We start from the raw sequence: 23,790 nt of genomic DNA, 5'->3' as shown, positions 1-23,790 counted from the left end.
GCCTGGAAATGGCGTTGTCCCCTCTTTCCCTGTTGGCAGCCCCGTGGCTACCTGGCGCCTCCAGCCTAGTGAGCTCACACCCTACCATCGCCCCGACCCTAAAAGTCTGCCAGAAACACCTGTCCTCGGGCTACTTGGGCCCACATCCCTCCCCTCTGTTTCCCGTCTTAGGTAATCCCTCCTTTCCGACTAGTGTTGAGGACCCGGTCTTCCGCACGTGGCTCCGAACGGGCAATTTTCGGGCTTCCTCCTTCATTACGGGTCAGACCTGGCTTTCCATTTCTGCGCTCAATGACCTGACTGATCCTTTACCTCTTGGATTCTGGAGAGCACTCCAGCTTCACCACTTTCTCCGGTCTCTCCCTAACCCCTCATGCTTTACACGGCCACTTACTCAGTTTGAGTCTCTTTGCTTGGGCTCCGACCCTCTACGCCACACTCTTTCTCTCATTTATGCCATGTTGGGCTCTCCACCAGAACAGCCACCACTCCCATACCTCACCGCTTGGGAGGAAGACCTCAATATTACCTTCACGGCGACACAGGTTGAGCGGGTTCTCACCTGTACGCACTCTTCATCCATCTCCTCTCGTCTCCAGGAGGCGGGTTATAAGCTTCTCTCCAGATGGTACCGGGTTCCTACCCGGCTGCATAGGATCTTCCCGGACGTATCTCCCCTGTGCTGGCGAAACTGTGGTGGAGAGGGCTCCCTATTACATATTTTCTGGAGCTGTCCTAGGGTGGTGCCTTTTTGGAAGGAAGTGTGGCGCATCATCTCCACCTTCACCGACCGTCGGCTCCCCTTTTCTCCATCGTTCTTTCTCCTGCATTTATCGGAGATCCCCCTCAAATCCTACCGTCGTTCTGTGCTCCGACACCTGGTCAATGCGGCCCGGGCCTGCGTTCCGGCTCTCTGGCGCCAAGTAAATCCCCCCACCACCTCTATGTGGGTACATAAAGTGGAAGAGATCAAACGAATGGAGGACCTTACGGCACAGTTGTATGGCCGCGACTCTCAGTTCTACAAAACATGGTATTATTGGGATCAATTCACTGAATCGGCTGAATTCCGGAGTCTCATGGCACAGTGAGGGACTGCCCCCTCCTCTCCCCTTCTTTCCCCCCTCCCCCCCTATTCTCCCCCTCTGACATGGGGGCCCGCCTGCTTTCCCCCCCCGTTTTTTCCTCTTCCCCCTCTTCTCTTTTTTCTTCACTCTTTGCCCTCTCTACCCCCCCCCCCGGTTTCTTTTAGGAATCTTTTTGATTGAGCGCTAGCTCACTCCCTTATTTTTAAGTAAGTGCCGACACTACCACCCACTGGGAGCGGCGGACGCTCTGTGTTCTGTTGACATATGATTGTTCTTTGATTCATCTGTATTTGCATGTCCAATTTATGGGCCTGCGCCTCTTTGTAAAGGTGGTGCTGTTGCCCCTGCTTGTTTGTTTGTTTTATAAAATGGAAAAAGGAATAAAATTGAGAATTAAAAAAAAAAAAAAAAAGAAAATGAACAAGCCCCGGCACTAACCACATCCCCACCTTTATTGCTAGGGCTACGCAGAAACTTTGGATGTGCCACAATATAACATCTTCTCTAATATTTGTCAATGGTAGTCATATTGTGGACAAGCGACTTTCTCATCACTGACCCGCAATATACCTTGCTTGTAACCAAAGTACTTCAATGCACATGAAGTCAAAAAGTTGGAAAAAGTAATATTCAGAATTTTATTATTTTAGCAATATTTCAGCATCGCCAACGGAACTGTGAACCGATGCCTTTAATAAATTAATTATTTGTCACACTGTTACATTATAACCAAATGCTACATAAAGTGCAAATAAAATAGAATTGCCTTCCGAAAACTATAAAAAGTTGACAGTACATGTAAATAAGGTTTCTCAATGTAAAGCAATGTAACAGCCCGGTATTGGCCCCATCCTGAACCGGCTCTATACTGTACACAAAATAGTGTACTCAGCCTTTGCCCGGAGTCACAGCTTCTTCCTCCGTTTAGACTTTTTACGTTTTTTAAGTTTATGGCCAGACTTGGCGTTTTGAGGCTCTGTGCTATCACTTTCAGTATTGCTGCTCTCAGCTTCTCTCCTTCGCTTTTTGGTCCTGGAAGACTTAGGTTTGGGGTCATATACAACCTTTAAATTCTGTCTCAGAGAACTGGGGCCGGCACTGCAGTTTTCTGTGGGATCGGCATATGGCAGGTTGGTTTCTTGGTTCCAGAGATGCATCGTCCTGCAGGATTGAGGTTCTTGAGCTGCCGCACCAAATGGAGGGTGCTGGAAACCTAAAAACTGGTTCATCTGAAAATACAATAAAAATATAATAAATATATATATTATTCATATATTAAATAATAAAATGCTTTCACCCCCCAATAAACTAATATAGGACATAACCCCCTGCTACAATAGAAAGAGCGAGAGAGAGTTGCGTAAAAGGGTCCAAACTGTACCTAAAAGCTAAATCCTTTAGGGTGGGTTCACACGTAACTGATCTGCAGCGGGTTTCTTGCTACAAATTCACAGCCAGACCCGCTGCGGATCCCTGCCCCGTACACCCTATGGGCAGACAAACTCACAGCGGGATGTCCATCCTGCTGTGAGTTTGTCTGCCCATAGGCAGGGCCGTATTTACCACTAGGCACCCGTGGTCCGGTGCCTAGGGCAGCACCTTGCAGGGGGGCAGCACCAGGGAGCAGGGGGACAGAAAAAACTAATTTTTTTTTTAAGAAGATGGCGGACGGGGTTGGTCGACACGGATCAGGTATGTATAGCGCACCACATTTCCGGGTACACGTGCGGGGGTGAGGGGACACGGGAAGGGGGTGATTCACAGACATAACATACATTACAAAGTTGCATAACTTTTTAATGTGTGTTATTCTGTGAATAATTGCTGAGCGCCGCACTACCCCTTTAAGAAACTTTGTAATTGGGTTTATTAGTCGAAAAATGCATTTTTATCATGAGAAAGCAGTTTGAATCTCTCCCCCTTTTTTTTTTTTTATTGTTCTCTATGGAGAGGGGAGGGGTGGAGGGAGATGAGGCATCAAAACAGGAAGACAAAGTTAATTTACAGCTACATCACTGGGCTATCTTCTTTTAAGTCAGCACTGACCTCTCTGACCTCTGAATACCGGCTTTCACGCTGTTCCCGCTGTGTAACACTTTGTTCTCTGCTCCCTGCTGCCGACTAATCTTCCTCCTTCTTCCTCCCCCCTCCCCTCTCCATAGACAACAAGACATGATTTCCTGAAAATGAGCAGTGAATGAGAGAGAGGAGGGAGGGGGGGCTGGGCTGGGGAAAGTCTTTTTAAATGCAGATAATGGCATATTTGCCTAATTAACCCAATTACAAAGTTTCTTAAAATCGCCTGTACTATTGATTTCTGCAAATATATATATATATATATATATATATATATATATATATATATATATATATATATAAATAAAAAAAATAATACGACAGTGACACTTTAAGTTGTCAGGGGGGCATGGGACAGATGGGCTAGCCTTTACTCCCCCATACACATAAATGAATGTTGGGTGCCCCTGACCCTGTTGTTAGTTCATCAGTTGTCTTTCCTTAGAACACTTGTGGTAGGCGCTAACCATGATATACCAGAAACACCTGCAGTTTTAGAGATCACAATTTGGCTCTTCTTATCCCTGTATCACGTGACAACAGAATGTGTATGGCGGAATTTAGGTTCAATGACAGCTGGTCCCTATTTCTTATTTCTTTCATCTTATACACTGTACAGTCACTTACCATGCCTTGGAAATAGTAATACGCCTCTGAGAAATAGCTATTGTCCATGCAGGGCATAGGGCGACCCGGTGTGAACGGTTCCCCCATTACAGGCATTCTGAAGGAAAAAAAAAAATAAAAATCAGTCTCAGATTTTATTGTTTTTCCCCAGATCCCCCTATTAATCTTATCCATATGTAATAATAGGTACACATTACACATGGTCTATACCAGGGATGGGGAACCTGAGGACCTCCAGCTGTTGCAAAACTACAATTCCCATTATGCCTGGACAGCCGAAGCTTTGGTTGTCCTGAAATTATGGGAATTTTAGTTTTGCAGATGTAGCTAGGCAGATGTAATGTTATATCCTGGGTACAGATAGAACTTAGAGCGGACATTATACTTTAGGATGAGACAAACAGGTTTATTTCTAGAGATTCCCCACTGTCTCTGGGAGCCAACTACAATCTTACCCATAGTCAGCCTGGTTTGCCACAAAGCCATTATCAGGTCCTTGGAAAACATTGCTCGGCTCCCCTGAATAAGAGCTTCCTGGATGAGAAACAAACACATCAGCATCACACAACATATAAACATATGTAACAACATACATACAACTAATATACATAAAAGTCAGCTGCTCTTGACGATTGTGGCCTCATACACATATGATCTCTGGCCGGTCACACCACAGATTATACTTGGAAAGATAATGGCAGAGAACAGAAGGGTATGTCAGACTAAATTTCAATATCCAGTGCTTGTTCTCCAGGGAGATAAGACTGGCCATGGTTTATTTCTCTTAGTAGACTGAGAACACGTGCACACTCAAGTGAACTGAACATGCATTTGTATAAGACGTTGGGAAGCATAACTGGCAGCCAAATGTACTAAACATGTATGAGGACTACATTAAAGGGGCCCTTGTTTCCAGGGCTGTGGAGTCAGAGTTAGTTTTGGTTGGAGCTGGAAAAAAATGTACCGACTCAGACTCCAGCTTTAAAAAAAAGTTAGAAAGAGTAAAGCATTCCCTCCATATATGAGTAATAAAGCACTGGCCCTATTAGATAGGGATGGGGCGGTCACTATTTGGCAGTCATTGTGTGTGTGGGGGGATCTGTGCTGTTCTCTTCCTAGATGATTGTATATGAGCAGCAGTGTAATATGAAGATATCCTGTGTAATATAGAGAAGGAGGAAAAGCCATAAGTAGTGTAGCAGTAACCTCTGTCCTCAGTGTGGAGTTTTCTCTGTGGGAGAAGGTTGTGTGCTTTCCTTCAGTGACATGCTATGGCTGCAGCTTGTCAAACTTTTTGATCAGTCAGGGTATTCAGACCACAAATGATTGCTAGAAGGAGCCGGAAGTAGTGTTTGCTAAGTTCTCTCCCAGCTCTATACACGTGAGTGAGACAGACTCCTTATGTAAGTCTATAGGACTGTTGTGTGAAGTGGAGCGAGAGGTGCTCAGCTGTGCCCTTCTTCCTGCTCCTTGTAGTAATCCCTAGGACATCCCTAGTGACACTTGAAGTTCACTAATGTTGCCAGACATGTCCGATCCTTCTGTCCCGACATCATCTGTCGAGGCAGAATCAGGCAAATAATGGCCCTGAGTAAATCGCCTTAACATGGCCCGAATATCGCCAAGAAGCATTGCTAAAAACAATCCTCGGCTGGTCACATCTTTTGTGCTGTTTTAAAAAATGTTGATATCGGCCGCGCATCTTCCTGGGTAAATGTATGGCCAATAGAAAAGGAAAACTGACAGCACGAATCACAGAAAGAAACAAACTTTTATTTAGATAATCTATAAAAACACCTTACCTAAACGAATAAACACAGATATATATATATACAAAATAGCATAATCATCATCCAGATGATCGCTAATAGCAAACCCATTTGCCAGCAATAACAAGAGGAGCAGTACACCTACACTCGGATAACCCTTTGTGTAGGTGTTGGAAAGTGTGTGGCCAAGGGAGGGAGATGGTAACAGCTATGGGGTGTATGCAGCCGTAGATAAAAGGGGCCTGTTTTGCCCTAGACTGCAATTCCCTCGCTACCCCTGCCCTAGGCAGAGTGATCGTACTTAAAAGTACGGCCCCGCACAGGAACCTATACCCTAGCTCCTATTAGATCCTAATGATAAAAAGGGGGAGCTAGCTATCACACTACACCAATAACCCTGTCTAGCTGTTTGCACTAGTGACACAGAGATCTTACACTGAATTAGTACACAGCATTCAAAAAATATTGATGATAAACATATATCGTCATAGGGTTTACTGCTTGGTATGACAGAAAGTGAAAAATACATCCTAGATGATGCATGAATGTATGGAGATGACATATAAAGTAGTGTTATGGTTGTGAGATATCAGGTAGTAACACAAGGACAAAGGATGTCTTATCCCAGCAACCAGTTGTGCTGGATTGTATATATTCTTATGTTGTTGATGTATGCCATATGATTATGTAAGGCAACCCTTGGTTACATCGTACTATGTTCTCAAATAGTGAACCAGTACCGCAGATGGAAATGTAATGAGAACATGTACCAAATGCAGAGACACAACATACCGTGCACCAGTGTAAAGGGTTATCCAAGTGTAGGTGTACTGCTCCTCTTGTTTTGACTATCTTTTGCTGGCAAATTGGTTTTGCTATTAGCGATCATCTGGATGATGATTAGGCTATTTTGTGTGTGTGTGTATATATATATATATATAGATCTGTGTTTATTCGTTTAGGTAAGGTGTTTTTATAGATTATCCAAATAAAAGCTGTTTTAGTTTCTTTCTGTGATTCATACTGGTTTAAACTGGACTACCCATCACTTTTCTGTGATTTCGAAAGCTGACAGCACGGCATACATTAATCCATGCTGTCAGTTTCCAGACTACACATGCAGTGCATACTTACCGGTCGTACTTACCTTCTGTGCGATCCGGCACTGTCAGCTTCACCCTCCTGCCTCCTCCAGCTGTCAGTCATTCTGGAAGCACGAGGGCAGCGGCCTGTATTGACATGACTGCTCTCCGTACACCGATGTAACTACAGGCCACCTTCTTGCTTCCACCTGATCGTTTCATCGGCTGATCATTGTCTTTATTACACAGAGTGATAATCTGCTGAATCGGCCTGATTCCGATTATCGCTCTGTGTAATAGGACCCAAAGTCATGGAAGATGAATACAGTACATCGCAGTAATTATTACTTGTATTTCACTTTGAGGGTCTGTTTGCTTTTTACTTCAGTAACCCTTTGATGCCAGTATCTGAAAACATGTTTCTTGCTTCTCAGGTCTCCGACTTGCTAAATTTCTTCCCAGTAGAATTGCCATGTTAGCATTTTCTTTAACGGAGTCTCTTTCATAAGCATAAAGGGCTTGCTGTACGTGTAGGGTGTTTTTTTTTTTTAACTCTCTGCAATGTACATGAAAGTGTGAAGTTTAAAAGGGTTTGTCCAGCGAAATCAACTGGTGTCAGAAAGTTATATAGATTTGTAAATAACTTTTATTAAAAAATCTCAAGTCTTCCAGTACTTATCAGCTGCTGTATGTCATGCAGGAAATGGTTTATTTTCAGTCTGACACAGTGCTCTCTGCTAACATATCTGGCCGAGACAGGAACTGTCCAGAGCAGGAAAGGTTTTCTATAAGGATTCATATATAACTGAGACCGGTCTCGGCCAGAGATGTCAGCAGAGAGCACTGTGTCAGACTGAAAATAAAACAATTTCCTGCAGGGCATACAGCAGCTGATAAGTATGGGAAGACTTGAAATTTTTTAATAGAAGTAAATTACAAATCTATATAACTTTCTGACACCAGTTGATTTGAAAGACAAAGATTTTCGCTAGAAAACCCCTTTAATGCAAGAATTGATACAGGCTATTGGGTGGTTTTCAGTCTGTTACCCAATATATGGGCTTTATTCAAGGATATAAAAGAACACATGCAAAGGAAATCTCAGCTGATCTATAAAGCAGCCCAGATCTGGCAGAGATGTGGTAGAAACTATAGCCTCCATTAACCTACCAAATCGATACTGAAGTTTAATGGGCCTCCCGAATAAGCGGATGCCGTTCAGCAGGGAGATGGCGTAAGGCACAGATTCTGTGTGTTTGAAGCAGACAAAGCCGAACGACTTCAGATTTCCCTCCTTATCCTTAGCGATAGTCACTTTGGTCAGAGGTCCGGCCTGGAAATAAAAAAGAATAGTTCTGTACTGCTAAAAGTGATCTATGATTTACTAGAGGGTGAATAACAGAGAGAAACCACCGCTGTAACCAGGATCCCAGGGGGGCAATTACCGGACTGGCAGCTGCCAACCTGCCGCTATATATAACTTATTACAAGACCACCTGAGGATTCTCACCGTGCTAACATAGCGCATGTAACAGCTGGAATATGAAATGCATCTGTGCATGCAGCCATCTACAACACACGGACTCCACACGGCAGTGCTCACACACTGATGGGTTTTTAACTGCTATGTGTGAACTCGCCCTAATAAAGTGCTCAATTACTGCCACGTGTGGGAGTTCCCCCATAACTGTGCTTCATGATGCTGTATTAGTCACTGTCTATACAGAGTAATTATTAATATCCAATACATGAAGCCGGGGTCACAAGTTCCGGCCTCACATGGGTCATCAGACATGGCTGTATGGACCCAAAAATATACGTCTGTGTTATGTTCATGTAAAACTGGCCTACGTTGCTGTGGTATAGTCAATCAGTCAGTACCCCTAACACAGTGGGCACCCATGAAAACACAACCGCTTTCTTCCAGAAACAGCGCCACTTCTATTCTCAGTTTGTGTGCAGTATTGCAGCCCAGCTTCTATTGAATCATATGGAATAGAGCTGCAATACCACACACATCCTGAGTACAGGGGTGGTGCTGTTTCTGGAAGAAAGCAACTGTGTTTTTCTAATTCTAGATAACCACTAATTATGCACTTTGCTGGCTGCGGTGACGCCATATCCTGCCCATCTTTCTCTGTCTTATTACTCAGATTTATACTAAAGCATAATTTCATTTGAAGACCCCCGAGATCATAGACGCACTTGCACTGAATACCAGTATATCTATGGTGATACACAATGAATTACACTGGAAAACTACATTGGCCAGCCTTTACTTTTCTTTTTGCCATTGCTGTTTATCCCCAATATCATCACAGTGACTATTATCATATAAGGAAATCAGAATCCTCAATGCAGAAGTTTAACAATAGCAACTTTCTCCATCAGATTTCTGCAATTTTCCTAATTTTAGATCCCAGTAAAATAATCTGTTAAAATTACTGAAACATTCTATAAGGGTATGTTCACACTTACCAGATCTGCAGCAGATTTCATTTAAATAACTGAACACTGCATCAAATCTGCTGCGGATCCTGTAGGTGTGAACGCACCCTTAGATATACTTAAGGAGGGGATCTTGACCCCTATGGCCTGCATTAAAAAAATACAAATATTTTAACTTACTGTTACCTTAGTGACATGCAAATTAATATTGCAAAAATTCCCCCCCCCAAAAAAAAAAGTACTGACGCCCCCCCTTCAGTACATATAGTAGACTTGCCCTGTACCTGCAGGAAGAGCTCATAGAGGATCTCCTCTTTCACTTTGCAGTCCAGATTCCCCACGAATATGGTCCTGTCTGCCTCCTCCTGCCTCTTTAACATGATGAGACACAAGCTCTGCTCTCTGCATGCCTCTTACTAAGCAGCTTCTCAGCTGGGAGAGCCCGGTCACTAGAGCCCCCGTGACGTCACCGCTCTACTATTTAATAGCATTACAGGGAGCGGCGGCCATTTTGGAGAAGACCAAAGTACTGCACATACAGTAGCTGCAGAATGCTAATGTGTGTGCTAATATACATGCGTTTGAGTCTGTATTTTAGTATAACACTATAATGAGATAATAGTATAGTTTTTATTTTTTTTTATAATACTGTTTTTAGTTAATGTCTCTACAAAAATGGAGGCGCAGCTGCTGGAATGTAGACAGTAAGTGATACAATGTATGTGTGACTGGAGGGGAGATGTACAACAGTTGGGTTATGTGTCCCTGGCAACCAATCAGGCTGCAGCTTTTATTTTTTAATGTGAAAGCTCCATTCTGATTGGTTGCTATGAGCATATTGTGCATAAGCTATATATATATATATATATATATATATATATATATATATATATATATATATATACAGTGGTGCCTTGGAATATGAGCATAATTAATAACCGTGCTTATAATTCGGGACCATGCTTGTAATTCAAATCCACTCTTAAACCAAAGCAAATTTTCCCATTAGAAATCATAGAAATGCAGACAATTGGTTCCACACCCCCAAAAAATAAGGATTTATTATTCTGAATAACATGTAAAACAGATGAAACAAACATTCAGAAACAGCAGAATATGTGATATTATAAGTTACTGTACAGTAATGGAGATGATGGGAAACACAAGGGCTGAGAGAGACTACAGGGAGCAGGAAGGAATGAGCAGGGCAGATGTGGGCACATACATGCAGTGCTCTCTGTCTGGCGAGAGAGGGGTTACAGCTATGGAGAGATTACCTCCACAGTCCTGTCCCCTGATGTAAGCCCCAGCCTGAAATGTATCTGCTATGATTTGGAAGGTGAGGGAGACTTCCTGGGTCAGAGTACAGGGCTGTAGACCCCGCTATGCTGACCATGCCCCTCCTCCACTTCCCCTCCCACCCAGTACAGGGAGCTCTTACACCAAAGCAATGCTCTTAAAGCAAGTCACAATTTAGAAAAACTGTGAGCTCTTAAACGAAAATGCTCTTAAACCAAGTTACTCTTAAACCAAGGTACCACTGTATGTATATATAATATAAATATATTGCCAGGATTGTTGTACCCAGCTATCTGCACCCATTATGTCTCTTCAGCTTTGCTGTAAACAGCTATAATGAACCGTATACAGAATTATAATAGAAGTCTATGGGACTAACAGCCATCTCGTATATAGGAAGTCGCGGCTATTATAATTATGACAGTATATTACATGTTATACAGTAGCTGTTTAGAGCGGAGATGAAGGGGCACTGTGTGTGCAGCCTCTTTTATTCATGGATTTGTGGGGGTCTTAGCACCAGGACCCCCACCAATACAAACTTCTGACATGTCACTATGATAGATCCGGTGAATGCCACATAAGTATGCAGTTTTTGGAGGTATACATCATACAAAATAATTCACTTTTCACTCTATGATGCTATAGCCTCCAGCCACAAAAAGCATACCGAATGATACCCATCTTGTCTTGTCGACATGGGGTTGGTTGATGTTCGATGTATTGTGCTGTATGGTGTGTTATGGTGTGCATCAAGGCTGTAACCCCACCGCCCAATGACTCTGTATATCTGTATATTTATTAGTACTAAAAGGGTATTTATATGGTATATATATATATATATATATATATATATATATATATATATATATATATTCTGTCGCGGATAAGAGGGGCATGGCAGAGATGCGCCAAGGGGGGTCATTCACTAGGCCCTGAACGGCATCTGAGTAGGGTGGTCTCTATTATACAGTATACCACCTTTCCATTCACCGTTCAGGGCCTAGCGAATAGTCTACAGAAAAGAGGGGTAATATGGATGATACTGGGGTGTTTCATACGCTGGGGCCTGATACTGGGGGCTTGATACTGGGGTTTATAATATACTCTATTTATTATCTATCTATATCCATCTATCTTCTATCTATCTCCTGTCTATTATCTATCTATCTATCTATCTATCTATCTATCTATCTATCTATCTATCTATCATCTGTCTATCTATCTATCTATCTATCTATCTATCTATCTATCTATCTATCTACCTCATATCTATCTATCTATCTCCTATCTATTATCTATCTATCTATCTATCTATCTATCTATCTATCTATCTATCTATCTCCCTCCTATCTATCTATCTATCTATCTATCTATCTATCTATCTATCTATCTATCTATCTATCTCCTATCTATCTATCAATCATCTGTTTATCTATCTATCTATCTATCTATCTCCCTCCTATCTCCTATCTATCTATCTATCTCCCTCCTATCTATCTATCTATCTATCTATCTATCTATCTATCTATCTATCTATCTATCTATTATCTCTCTCTTATCTATCTATCTCCTATCTATCTATCTATCTATCTATCTATCTATCTATCTATCTATCTATCTATCTATCTATTATCTATCTATTATCTCTCTCTTATCTATCTATCTATCTATCTATCTATCTATCTATCTATCTATCTATCTATCTATCTATCTATCTATCTATCCATCTACACATGTTCTCTTATATCTAAACCCATGCCTGCTACTCATCTTTCCTAAGTATCCTGCATTGCAGATGGGTTTAGTATACGCACAGTGCCTCTAAGGGGGGTGATTCTCAGGGGTCTGGGTGTTGCCGTTGTCACCTCTGTGTTTCACATTAGTATTATACCATTCTCACAACAGACCATAGCAATTACATAACAAGGCATTTATAGTTCATTGTGCTGCACTGTATGTAAAATAACAAAAATAACTGTGTAAAATAACAATTCCTTCCATAGAAAAGAGTAAAAACCTGCGGAAATCTCAGGTATTAGACTGATGTGAAAAAACAGCCAGCCAGAGTAAATGAGTGCCAGTGTATCAGTGCTTCAGGATGACTCCCTAAAGTTATCATATTTGGATCCTGAAAATTTTTTATTTTTATGTAATAAGGAACCTAACTTCTTTTGTCGCATAAACCCCTGTTCTCCAAAAAAAACGAAAGATCCCAGAAGTAGAACCCAGGCATTTCAGGCATGTATGGCAGCGCCTGTTATAGTGTCACTGTCATTTATAAAAGCTTTGCACATGTCATAGAGGCGTCAAAAGTTTTGATTGGTGCAGGTCTCAGTGTCCCGTACTGATGGAGAGAACGAGTCGGAAGAAGACCGCACTAAGCGCTGTTCTTTCTCGGCTCCCTGTAATGTGATATCAGTCGGGCTCCATAGACTAAGGCTAGGTTCACACTGCGTTTTCAGCATCCTTTTAACGGATCAGTTTTTTGCAAAAAAACGGATGCATTTGTGTGCATCCGTTTTTAATCTGTTTTTCCATTGACTTCCATTATAAAAAAAAAAAAAAGGATCAAAACGGATGCGTTTTTTTTTTACGCACAATAAAGTACTGTTGACACTACTTTTTTGACCGTAAAAAAAAACGGATCAGTTAAACAGTCCATGACTATATTCCATCCTGAATAGGATACTTATAGTTCCTGATTTATAATAAGTAGATATCACGCAGATTAGGAAAATCATGTAATACTTACTTTGTCCTCTGGAGGTGCTGTAAGAAAAGTGAACGCCTTTTGCCGGATTACAGATAATGGCTGGGAGTTGGAGGCCCTGTGCCCAGTTCATCATTGTTATTATCTACTACTTCTTAGGTCGATGTAAAAGTGAGATAACTCTCTAAACACAATAATTCTTCCTTCTGACACCCTGTCAGGTGGTATAGTCTCTTACCATCTATTCACATGGTGACTCCTGTAACCCAATGCCCAGTGACATGTTCTCCTTCATTGTTTGGATGATCCTGTTGCTGTTAAAAATATCACACTAAAAGGTTTCTATTACAATGGCGGCAAACGACATGGAAATGATATCTTAGTTACGGTTTATTGTTTACAGCTATGGTCGTGTTCCTCTATATAAGGCGGCGCGCTCCGCCACTTGTTAGCCTACTTATAATCGCCCGCTTACATTGAGGTGAAGGTTTAGTGAAGTCATTTTTTCTCTTTTGCTTGTATGCACAGTGAAGCAAGACCCCATACTCTGATATGTGTTCAGCCGAATAACAAAGTACAACCAGACATGGAGGACAACTATGACCAGGAGAAGCCGGGGAGATCTGTGGAGAGTCAGATGAGAGCGGAACCTGACCCTGGTAAGATGGAGTTTTTGGGATAGTTCTGATTTTGTTTGGATCCTTCCAGAATTACCTTTGTAGAGAAAAATATGATATATATTAGTAACTACTGTATATGTCTCCTTTTAATATTGCACAGGAATTATGCAGATAGTGATGTAACACTGCAGGAATTATTCACATGGTGAGGTCACAGTGCAGGAATAATGCACATGGTGATGTCACAGTGCAGGAATTATGCAGATAGTGATGTCATATTGCAGGAAGAATGCACATTCTGATGTCACAGTGCAGGAATTATACACATGGTGATGTCACAGTGCAGGAATTATGCACATAGTGATGTCATATTGCAGGAATTATGCACATTCTGATGTCACAGTGCAGGGATTATACACATGGTGATGTCACAGTGCAGGAATTATGCAGATAGTGATGTCACAGTGTAGGAATTATGCAGATAGTGATGTCACAGTGCAGGGATTATGCAGATAGTAATGTAACAGTGTAGGAATTATGCAGATAGTGATATCACAGTGCAGGAATTATGCAGATAGTGATGTCATATTGCAGGAATTATGCACATTCTGATGTCACAGTGCAGGGATTATGCAGACAGTGATGTCACAGTGCAGGAATTATGCAGACAGTGATATCACAGTGCAGGAATTATGCAGATAGTGATGTCACTGTGCAGGAATTATGCAGATAGTAATGTCACTGTGCAGGATCTATGCAGATAGTGATGTCATATTGCAGGAATTATGCACATTCTGATGTCACAGTGCAGGAATTATACAGACAGCGATGTCACTGTGAAGGAATTATGCAGTTAATGATGTCACAGTGCAGGAATAATGCACGGTGATGTCATAGTAAAGGGATGAAGAACAGAGTAATTTAAAAGTACAGGGAATAATGCACATAAGGGTGTCTAAGTAAAGGGTTAATGCACCAAATAATACACTACAAGAACCACATGCTGATGTCACAGAATCACAGATACGGCTTACATAAGGCCGTATAATCCTGACATATACACCTAGGTCACTGTATTCCATACCACAGGAAAAATTACATAGATTGAAAACCATTTTATAGTCAAATAATAAAAATAGGGGTGAGAATGTGTGATACTTCGTAGTATGAAGCTGCCTGATGTACTAATAGTATTTATATATTTTTATCATTTAGGAAATAATCACATAGACTGCTGTGGATACTTGCTGATCTTCTTCTCTTTTTTAATGGTTTTTATCACTTTCCCCATTTCAATATGGTCTTGCATGAAGGTAAATGTCATTATTAATGGCTAATAATTACTTAAAGGGTTTTCTATATGCTAATAACCTCTCCTGATCATGACAACCTGACCGAGAAGGATCTAAGCCATGCACCTGTGTTATTTGGACATGGTCAGGACCGATCAGCCTCTTTATGCAGACAACACTTTTCTCATTCACTGACAGCAAGCAGAGTCCTTAGCTGTGCCATATGTATTTTCTTAAAGAGGTACACCACAGCAATTTTTTTTTTCTTTCAAATCAACCAGTGTTAGAAATTTTTATAGATTTGTGATTTACTTCTATTTAAAAATCCAAAATCTTCCAGTATTCATCAGCTGCTGTATGTTCTGGAGGAAGTGGTGTATATTTTCCAGTCTGACACAGTGCTCTCTGCTGCCACCTCTGTCCATGTCAGTAACTTTTCAAAGCAGGAGAGGTTTTCTATGGGGATTTGCTACTGCTCTAGACAGTTCCTGACAGAGGTGGCAGCAGAGAGCACTGTGTCAGATTGGAAAGAATACCCCACTTCCTGCAGGACATACAGCAGCTGATAAGTACTGGAAGACTTGAGATTTTTAAATAGAAGTACCCCTTTAATGTTCCCAGTGATGACACAGAAGAGAACAAATTATGATACCACAATTGTAAGGAATATTTCGAGGTCACAGCTAAGGTATGATGTCACAGTACAAGTATAATACAGACAGTGATTAACAGTATATGGATAATACCGGCAGTCAGGCTATATTCAAACTGAGGATTATGCGAAGAATCCACTGAATCTGCGCTTACTTATATGTATATTCTGCTTGAAACTCTGCCTGTAAAATTTGTACAACACAATGTTCCATTGTGTTCTGCCACATATCCGCTTTCTGTCCAAAGAATTGACATGTCAATTCTTTGAGAGGATTCCACTGCAGAAATCCCATAGAAGTCATTGGAGCTTTAAATTTCCGCTTTCCGTTTGCATTCTGCTCAAATTCCGTGCCTACTCCACCAAAGGTGAAGAAGAAAACTTTCCTCTATAATTCCATGCCTAGTCCTCAGTGTGAACATACCCTTATGTCTCAGTACTAGGATAACATACTCAGCAAAGTTAAACAAGAAGTCTGGTGAAAATTTTTATTACAGTATTGTATTGCCCCCCAAAAGTTATACAAATCACCAATATACACTTATTACGGGAAATGCTTATGAAGTGCTTTTTTCCCTGCACTTACTACTGCATCAAGGCTTCACTTCCTGGATAACATGGTGATGTCACTTCCTGGATAACATGGTGATGTCACTTCCTGGATAACATGGTGATGTCACTTCCTGGATAACATGGTGATGTCACTTCCTGGATAACATGGTGATGTCACGACCCGACTCCCAGAGCTGTGCGGGCTGTGGCTGCCGGAGAGGATGATGGCAGGGGGACACTGAGGGACACAGGGCACTGGAGGGACACTGAGCATCTCTCTGCCATCATCCTCTCCAGCAGCCACAGCCCTCATATTACTTCCGTCATTTCCATACACATGGGGGAGATTTATCAAACATGGTTTAAAGTGAAACTGGCTCAGTTGCCCCTAGCAACCAATCAGATTCCGCCTTTCATTTTCCAAAGAGTCTGTGAGGAATGAAAAGTGGAATCTGATTGGTTGCTAGGGGCGACTGAGCCAGTTCTACTTTACACCAGTTTGATAAATCTCCTCAATAGTATTTCCGTCATTTCCATACACATAGTACTTCTGTCAGTCTTTTCTTCATTTTTTTTCCAACCAAAACCAGAGGTGGAAATGACAGGGCAAAATTATAATGGGGCGATTTTCGAAGTTTCTGTGTTTTTAGTCCACTCCTGGTTTTGCTTTAAAAAAGACTGATGGAAAGTCTAATGGTAATAACTATGTGTGAACATAGCCACAGTGATATCATATTGCACATGTACCCCCAGAGGAGTTGTGCTGCGTAATCTATACAGATCAGCCTAGAGATGTTTTCCATGCTGAGTGGTCAAGCTGCCAAGGCAGCGGTATATTGCCTAGCAAGCTCAGCCCTTTTCTAATTAAAGGGGTTATCCAGCACTACAAAACATGGCCACTTTCTTCCAGAGACAGCCCCACTCCAGCTTGGGTGGGGTTTTGCTGCTCAGTTCCATTGAAGTGAATGGAGCTTAATTACAAACCGCACCTAAACTAGAGACAAAAGTCATGCTAGCATGTCTCTAAAAGAAAGTGGCCATGTTTTTGTAGCACTGGATAACCCTTTTAATAGGACTCATGAACAGGACTCACCTGCTGTCAGATGGTTGTCAGGGCCGAACCAGAGCTGCGTCTCTCCACGCAAAAGTAAGAAGTGCAGGACAGCAACTCTGGGGGTAAAGTTCAAGCCTTTTCATCATCCTCAGTGGAGGTGGACCAAAAAAAATGGTGAAGGTCCCAGCCAATAGAGCCATCAGCTAGTTGTTCCCTATCCCAAGGAGGTCTTCTGAATTTTAATTTTGGGATAACCCTTTTAACACATGTAAAAATAACCTACTGAAATTTTTTCTCTTTCTAGATCGTTCAGGAATATGAGAGAGCAGTCATCTTCCGCTTAGGTAGGGTTAGATCTGGAGCCAAAGGACCAGGTATGTAGCTGCACATTGGGACAAATACTGGAGATAATGTAAACTGAATCCTCCAAATACTAATCAGCTGCTGTATATCCTGCAGGAAGTTGAGTTTTCTTTTCCAGTTCTTTCCAGTCCCCATAGTAAATCTCTCCTGTTCTGGACAGTTCCTGTCACAGACAGAGGTGGCAGCAGAGAGCGCAGTCAGACTGGAAATAATACATCACTTCATGCAGGACATACAGCAGCTGATAAGTACTGGAGGGTTAAGATTTTTAAATATAAGTCATTTACAATTTATCTATATTTAGAAGTAAGTTTAGAAGTATATATAGAAGTAACTAAGTAATTTATCTATATACCTTTCTGGAACCAGTGTTCTGGACAGTGTCCTGAACTTATTCATGATCACTCTGAATCTACACAGTCTTGTTACGAGTTTAGATAACACATAGTGCCCCAAGTGCTTCCAGCTCTGCATTATACAGGAAACGATAGACTCAGGTCCCCAGCGCTGAAGCATTTTTTTGTCCTCTCCCCCATCCATCACCTGCACCACTCTTGCATTTGCTTCTTTTTTTTGCCCATTTTGAATCCATCCCTGTTCACGCTTGGTCATCTCTGGTTCCCTCCATACTGAGATCTATAAACCACCAGGATTAATGGGGAGAAACTTTTTAGCCCATAAGATCTCGGTCTCCCCCAGGAGCAAGAAATAATCAATACACTACATTGCTTACCTTTTCGGATAAGACTCCATTTTTGCCCTGTGTAAATAACCCAGGGAGCCACTGATGATCACTGTGGGATTGCTGGGATTTTTTCCCCTAAATTATTGGTAAAGCATACAGTAACAATCCATAACAAATACATTTACCTAGTTAGTAAGCAAAGACGCAAATTTATGGTAGATCACAGTAGAGTAATAGTGACATCAAGTGGTAGATATATAGTACTACATCTAACAGTGCAAGAACAAACAAGAAGTTTGAGAAGTAAAGGAGTATAATAAGTATTATAATATATAGTATTAACCCTAGGGTAACCTATCAAAGTACACATTACCCCCAGTTTATTGATGAGGCTATCACTGCCATTCAAATCTTTTTATAAACTGTAATAGATTTATCTATTTTAATGTAGCATTTTATAGAACTACTGTGGTGATGTGGATGGTTTTTTTATATTCTTTATAGACATAATATACAGTATTACGCATACTAAGACGTTTAGACGTCTCTTCAGTGTCATCACTATAACATGATATTCTAACAAAACCCATAAGGTAATTGACTGTAAGGTGATCGGCCTCTCACCCTGCTTTGTAACATGAGCATCAATGCTCAGATTATATTACAAGGGTTATGTGCTTGTTATTGTTATAGTAAAAGAAAAATAACATTTTATAAAACATATACAGTATTAATATATTCAAAATGTTTCGCTTTATAGGACGCACATTTTTTCATCCCAAAGTGGGAGGAAAAAGTTAGTGCATCATATAAAGTGAAGATACCACAGTAAGCAGTAACCCTCTCTCTTTCAGCGGCCAGTGATGCGATCCACTCCCCTTGTGGCATTGTCGGGGCTTGGGGGGAGATCCTGATGCACTGCATGCAACGTCTTCTGTGAAGTTGCCATCTCTTCACCTGCTCTCACCTGCCTGCATCACCGAGAGAAGATGGCACTTGCGGTGCATCAGAAACTCCCCCAGTCCCAGCAATGCCACAAGGGGAGTGGATCGCATCACTGGGTGACGGCGGAGAGATGTTTAAACAACCAAAAACCCACTGACCACTAATGATGATAATTGTTTTTAAAAGATATTGCACCGTGAAGGAGGGGGGTAGCTTTTAAACCCACTGATCACCAATGATTAAAGGTGTTTTTAAAATGGTGGAGGGAGGGAATTAAACATCCAGAATTAGGTATTTACACTCTTAGGCTATGTTTACACAAAGTTTTTTTAGGTCAAAGTACGGTAACAAAAGAAAAACTCTGTGTGAATGACTAATAAAAAACGTCCGCTGTTTGCAAAAGACGTCCGAAAATAATGATCATGTTCGTTATTTTGACGTCCGCGGTAAAAACGTCCCTTATTCAATACATTGTGCGCATTGGATGTCCGTCTTTCCATTGACTTCATTGCATTGCCATTGCAGTCAGTTAAATCGAGGCAAAAATGGACGTTATTTTAGATTTCAAAATCTATTTTTGATGTAGTGTGAATATAGCCATACTGTGGAAAATCACACGGTGGCAGTTTAACCTAAACTGTGGTCAGCAGGTGGTGACAGGTCCCGGCAACTAGCCAGGGACCCATGACCAGCTACTGTTCCTGTTATAGTAGCTAATCATTGCCCCTGTTACTGGATGTGAAAATATTTTTCTCCCATGTTCCCCATCTAAAATCTTGGTGCTTCTTATTATATATATATATATATATATATATATATATATATATATATATATTTTTTTTTTTTTTTTTTTTTCCTGAAAAGCTACTATTGGTCGATCTACAGGATGCAGTCACATTCATACACCACCTTCTGCCGTAGGTTTTTTACCTGCCCATTTTTGTGTCTCCTTGAAATAACAAGTGCTAAATCCTTTGAAATCCTAACAGCAGTGAAGATTCATTGGCGAGGTGTTATATAGAAGTCTACATAACAGTAAAGTTTGCCGGAAGTATAAAAGAAGACAGGGCAGTGCAGTTCTTTCATCTACAGTTTTCAAGTAAAACTCCAGGCAAAAAACTAAAATGTAGTTTACGCTGAACCTTAGAAGATATCAGTGATCTAATGTACCCATGTACCATATCAAAGGGATCATCTGCACAATAGTCCACAGTATCAGCACTCCTAGATATTACCTGGAAGAGTACATAGGATTAAATCATACCTCTACTTTTAGGTAACTTTTCAGGTTAAGCTGCCAAGGTCATGTGTAGAAATATGGGGGGGGGGTTCTTTTATATGGCATTTCTCTCCAGATTTCAGCTCTGTAGAACAATCCCTAAAAAAGCTTCTACTTCATCAATAAACATAGGTTTAGTATGGTCTCATACTAATATGCATAGCCTATATAAGTTGTCTATATGTAGCTATCTGTCAGGTTTGATGTGGGTCTGTAACAGTCTTTGGAGAAACCTGGTAGACTGTGACAACTACTCTTTAGGGCTCAGGTTCCCAAAACAACCAACACATCTGTACGTACTGAACTTATTCACATAGCATAAAATATAGTAGGACATATGAACCAGGGTTGTATGTATTGGGACAATCCCTTTCAATGGTCACTGTTGTTTTAACAAACTTTGGTTATATAACATTGTTATCTATCTTATTAGAGTAGAATACCTCCTTGTCTAATTATGAGGCTCCTTTCCTCCCTTAAAGGGGTAGTGCGGCGGTAAAAAATTATTCACAGAATAACACACATTACAAAGTTATACAACTTTGTAATGTATGTTATGTCTGTGAATGGCCCCCTTCCCCGTGTCCCACCACCCCCACCCGTGTACCCGGAAGTGTAGTGCATTATACATACCTGATCCGTGCCGACACGCGTCCGCCATCTTGTGCCAAACGTCATCTTCGGCCGGCTGGCCCGAACACCTACGATCTTCCCGAGTGCCGGGAAGTTATGCTCAGCCAATCGCGGCTGAGCAGCTGATGACGCGGCCGGCACTCGGGAAGATCGTAGGTGTTCAGGCCGGCCGGCCGAAGATGACGTTTGGCACAAGATGGCGGACGCGTGTCGGCACGGATCAGGTATATATAATGCACTACACTTCCGGGTACACGGGTGGGGGTGGTGGGACACGGGGAAGGGGGCCATTCACAGACATAACATACATCACAAAGTTGTATAACTTTGTAATGTGTGTTATTCTGTGAATAATTTTTTACCGCCGCACTACCCCTTTAAGGTCATGTTCCCACCGTGTAAGTTTCGTAATAATCACGGCCGTTGTAACAATGGCCGTGATTACTACGGAACCTACGTAGTGGTACCTTCTAAGGAATCCCTGCCGGATTGTATACACATAGGGGGAGATTTATCAAAGGGTGTAAAATTTAGACTGGTGCAAACTGCCCACAGCAACCAATCACAGCTCCTCTTTCCTATCACCAGAGCTGGAAATTGAGTTGCAATTGGTCGCTGTGGCCAGTTTGCACCAGTTAAAATTTTACACCCTTTGATAAATCTCCCCCATAATATACACTCCGGCCGGGATCCCTAGCGGCGCCACAAGAAACTGACCTGTTAGTTTTCTGAGGCCGCTATACATAGCTGGTCGTCCGGGCAGCCCGTAGGATATAGCGCCGTACTGCTGCTGCCGCTCCTATTCTACAGACCGGCGGCAGCAGATCGCTGCTATATTAGTCGTTTGTCTTTCAATATGTTATAAGACAAACTATAAGACTTTACCGATCAGCCAACATGAACGATGTCAGCTGATCGTTGTCTCCTATTCCACGGGACGATTATCGTCCGTAACGGCCGTTATCGGCCGAATACAGCCAATAATCGTTCTGTGGAATAGGTCCTTAACTCGGCAAAAACCACTCAAGTCTGTCTTGGGATGGATCAAATCACTGGTGGATCAGGTTACAGCTGCCCATAGAAGTCTATGGAGAGTGAAGGGGGAGGAATAGCTGGAAAGAAACAGTTTCAGGGACATACACTAGGAGGTTTCAGCAGTTGAATCACATCCTACTCTGCTCATTACTGCCCTATAATGACCTTTGTGCTGCTGCTTCTAAGTGTACTGTATGTAGTAGAAATAGGAGCAGTATCTCCTATTCAGTGTATGAGAGACATCATAGCAGTTAGTCTCCACCCACTGCCTAAGGGACAACTTAAAAGTCTGAGTCTGCAGAGGAAAAAACTGATGTAAAATGCCAAGGCCATGGCCGTAAGTAGTGCTACCCCTCATGTACACACAAAGGCCTATGCTGGAAAGGGATGGGATATGACAGGTACACCTTAGTATCTGTATACCTTATGATATTGGACGTTTTCACAGTCACGCGTGTCCATTGTACTGTCCGGAGCTTATTGTTGTGTTCCCTTTCCATAGGGATTTTCTGGATTCTCCCGTGCACAGATGATTTCTGTCGACTTGACCTGAGGACTGTGTCATTTGCCGTCCCTCCCCAAGAAGTGAGTGGTAATTATAAGGGAAAGAAAATGACAATGAGCAATGCACAGACAAGGACATTACTGTAAGAGAAGTGACCTGGATTTTGTTATGAACTTAGACATATACTGGGTCACAATTATAAAAAGGGTTGTTTACCTTAAATTACAACCACATGCAAATATGGAAATAGAGCAAGACCTTGCATGCAGCTTTAGGCCATGTTCACATGACGTAAGACACCGGCTGCGGAACGGCCGGTAACAGAGAAGATCATCCCAGCAGGTACTGCAGTACTGGCCAGATGATCTTCACTGCTGCTGAATTTGGATGTGGGCGCATCTGTGTGCGCCTGCATCCAAATTCGCCGCTGCATACAATGAAGCATGCAGCCGGAGCCACCCGCTCCATTTTGTGCACTGACAGGTTCATTGTGTGCACTGACATGTCAGTCTTTTGCGACGCGGCCAGGGATCCCGGCCGGAGCGTATACTATATGTAAGCACTCCGGCTGGGATTCCCTCTAGCTGCAGCAAAATGTAGGTAAAGGATTAATCACGGCTGTGTTGCAAATGCTGCAACAACGGCCGTGATTAATAACTTACTTACATTGTGTGAACATAGCCTTAACATGTGTCAGCATATTTTCTAGTGTACACAAACTAGGCTGGCACCGCAAACAGTGATAGAATAGCTCACCCTTGAGAAAGTCTTGGTGACGGAACGCATGGGGTGTTCTGGTCTGACCGTATCTGGGGTGGCAGCCATCACTTTATACTCTGTATGATTACTTTGTATCATTTGGTCATCTGTATTTAACACCTTTGGATATTGGGGTATTGGTACTTGTGGTTTGAGTTGTATTTCATTTGGATTATTTTCTTTTTCACTTGTGCTGCTGCTCCTTGTATTTTGTTTATGATAGGTCAGTTTTTGCCGTGTTGGATTGGAACTGGTGAATAGTATTTTTGTATGTTTTTAATGGTTTTAAATGTCTGTCCCTTGCATATATGTGA

General features: G+C 41.8%; 2 protein-coding genes across 5 annotated transcripts in view; one reads left to right on the top strand and one right to left on the bottom strand.

Moving 5' to 3' along the window:
- The window catches only part of LOC138767968 (stomatin-like), a 39,300-nt gene that overhangs the window by 9,746 nt on the left and 5,764 nt on the right, over window positions 1–23,790 (top strand). The window contains exons 1-5 of one of the 3 annotated variants that reach the window (XM_069945899.1): window positions 9,598–9,794; window positions 13,631–13,761; window positions 14,938–15,035; window positions 17,577–17,646; window positions 22,715–22,797. In XM_069945899.1, the coding sequence (XP_069802000.1) occupies window positions 9,766–9,794; window positions 13,631–13,761; window positions 14,938–15,035; window positions 17,577–17,646; window positions 22,715–22,797 (411 nt within the window). In that variant the 5' untranslated portion in view covers window positions 9,598–9,765. Of the gene's footprint in view, window positions 1–9,597; window positions 9,795–13,630; window positions 13,762–14,937; window positions 15,036–17,576; window positions 17,647–22,714; window positions 22,798–23,790 lie in introns of those variants that run through there. The other 2 variants (XM_069945900.1, XM_069945901.1) reach the window with 2 other exon arrangements.
- On the bottom strand, window positions 1,713–22,741 carry RBM11 (RNA binding motif protein 11). Of its 2 annotated transcripts, none has more exons than XM_069945903.1 (5): window positions 22,636–22,741; window positions 7,813–7,975; window positions 4,247–4,325; window positions 3,792–3,888; window positions 1,713–2,317 (listed from the first exon to the last, which is right to left on the bottom strand). In XM_069945903.1, the coding sequence occupies exons 1-5, from the start codon at window positions 22,672–22,674 to the stop codon at window positions 1,994–1,996; spliced, it is 702 nt and encodes a 233-aa protein (XP_069802004.1). In that variant the 5' UTR covers window positions 22,675–22,741; the 3' UTR covers window positions 1,713–1,993. The 2 variants fall into 2 exon arrangements, with proteins under 2 accessions (XP_069802004.1, XP_069802003.1); XM_069945902.1 differs by lacking the exon at window positions 22,636–22,741 and adding an exon at window positions 9,375–9,773.

This window comes from Dendropsophus ebraccatus, chromosome 11 (assembly GCF_027789765.1).
Source record: "Dendropsophus ebraccatus isolate aDenEbr1 chromosome 11, aDenEbr1.pat, whole genome shotgun sequence".
In the NCBI taxonomy this organism is placed as follows: domain Eukaryota; kingdom Metazoa; phylum Chordata; class Amphibia; order Anura; family Hylidae; genus Dendropsophus; species Dendropsophus ebraccatus.
The sequence above is the reverse complement of the archived record's forward strand: the minus strand, read 5'-3'. Positions and strand labels throughout refer to the sequence as shown.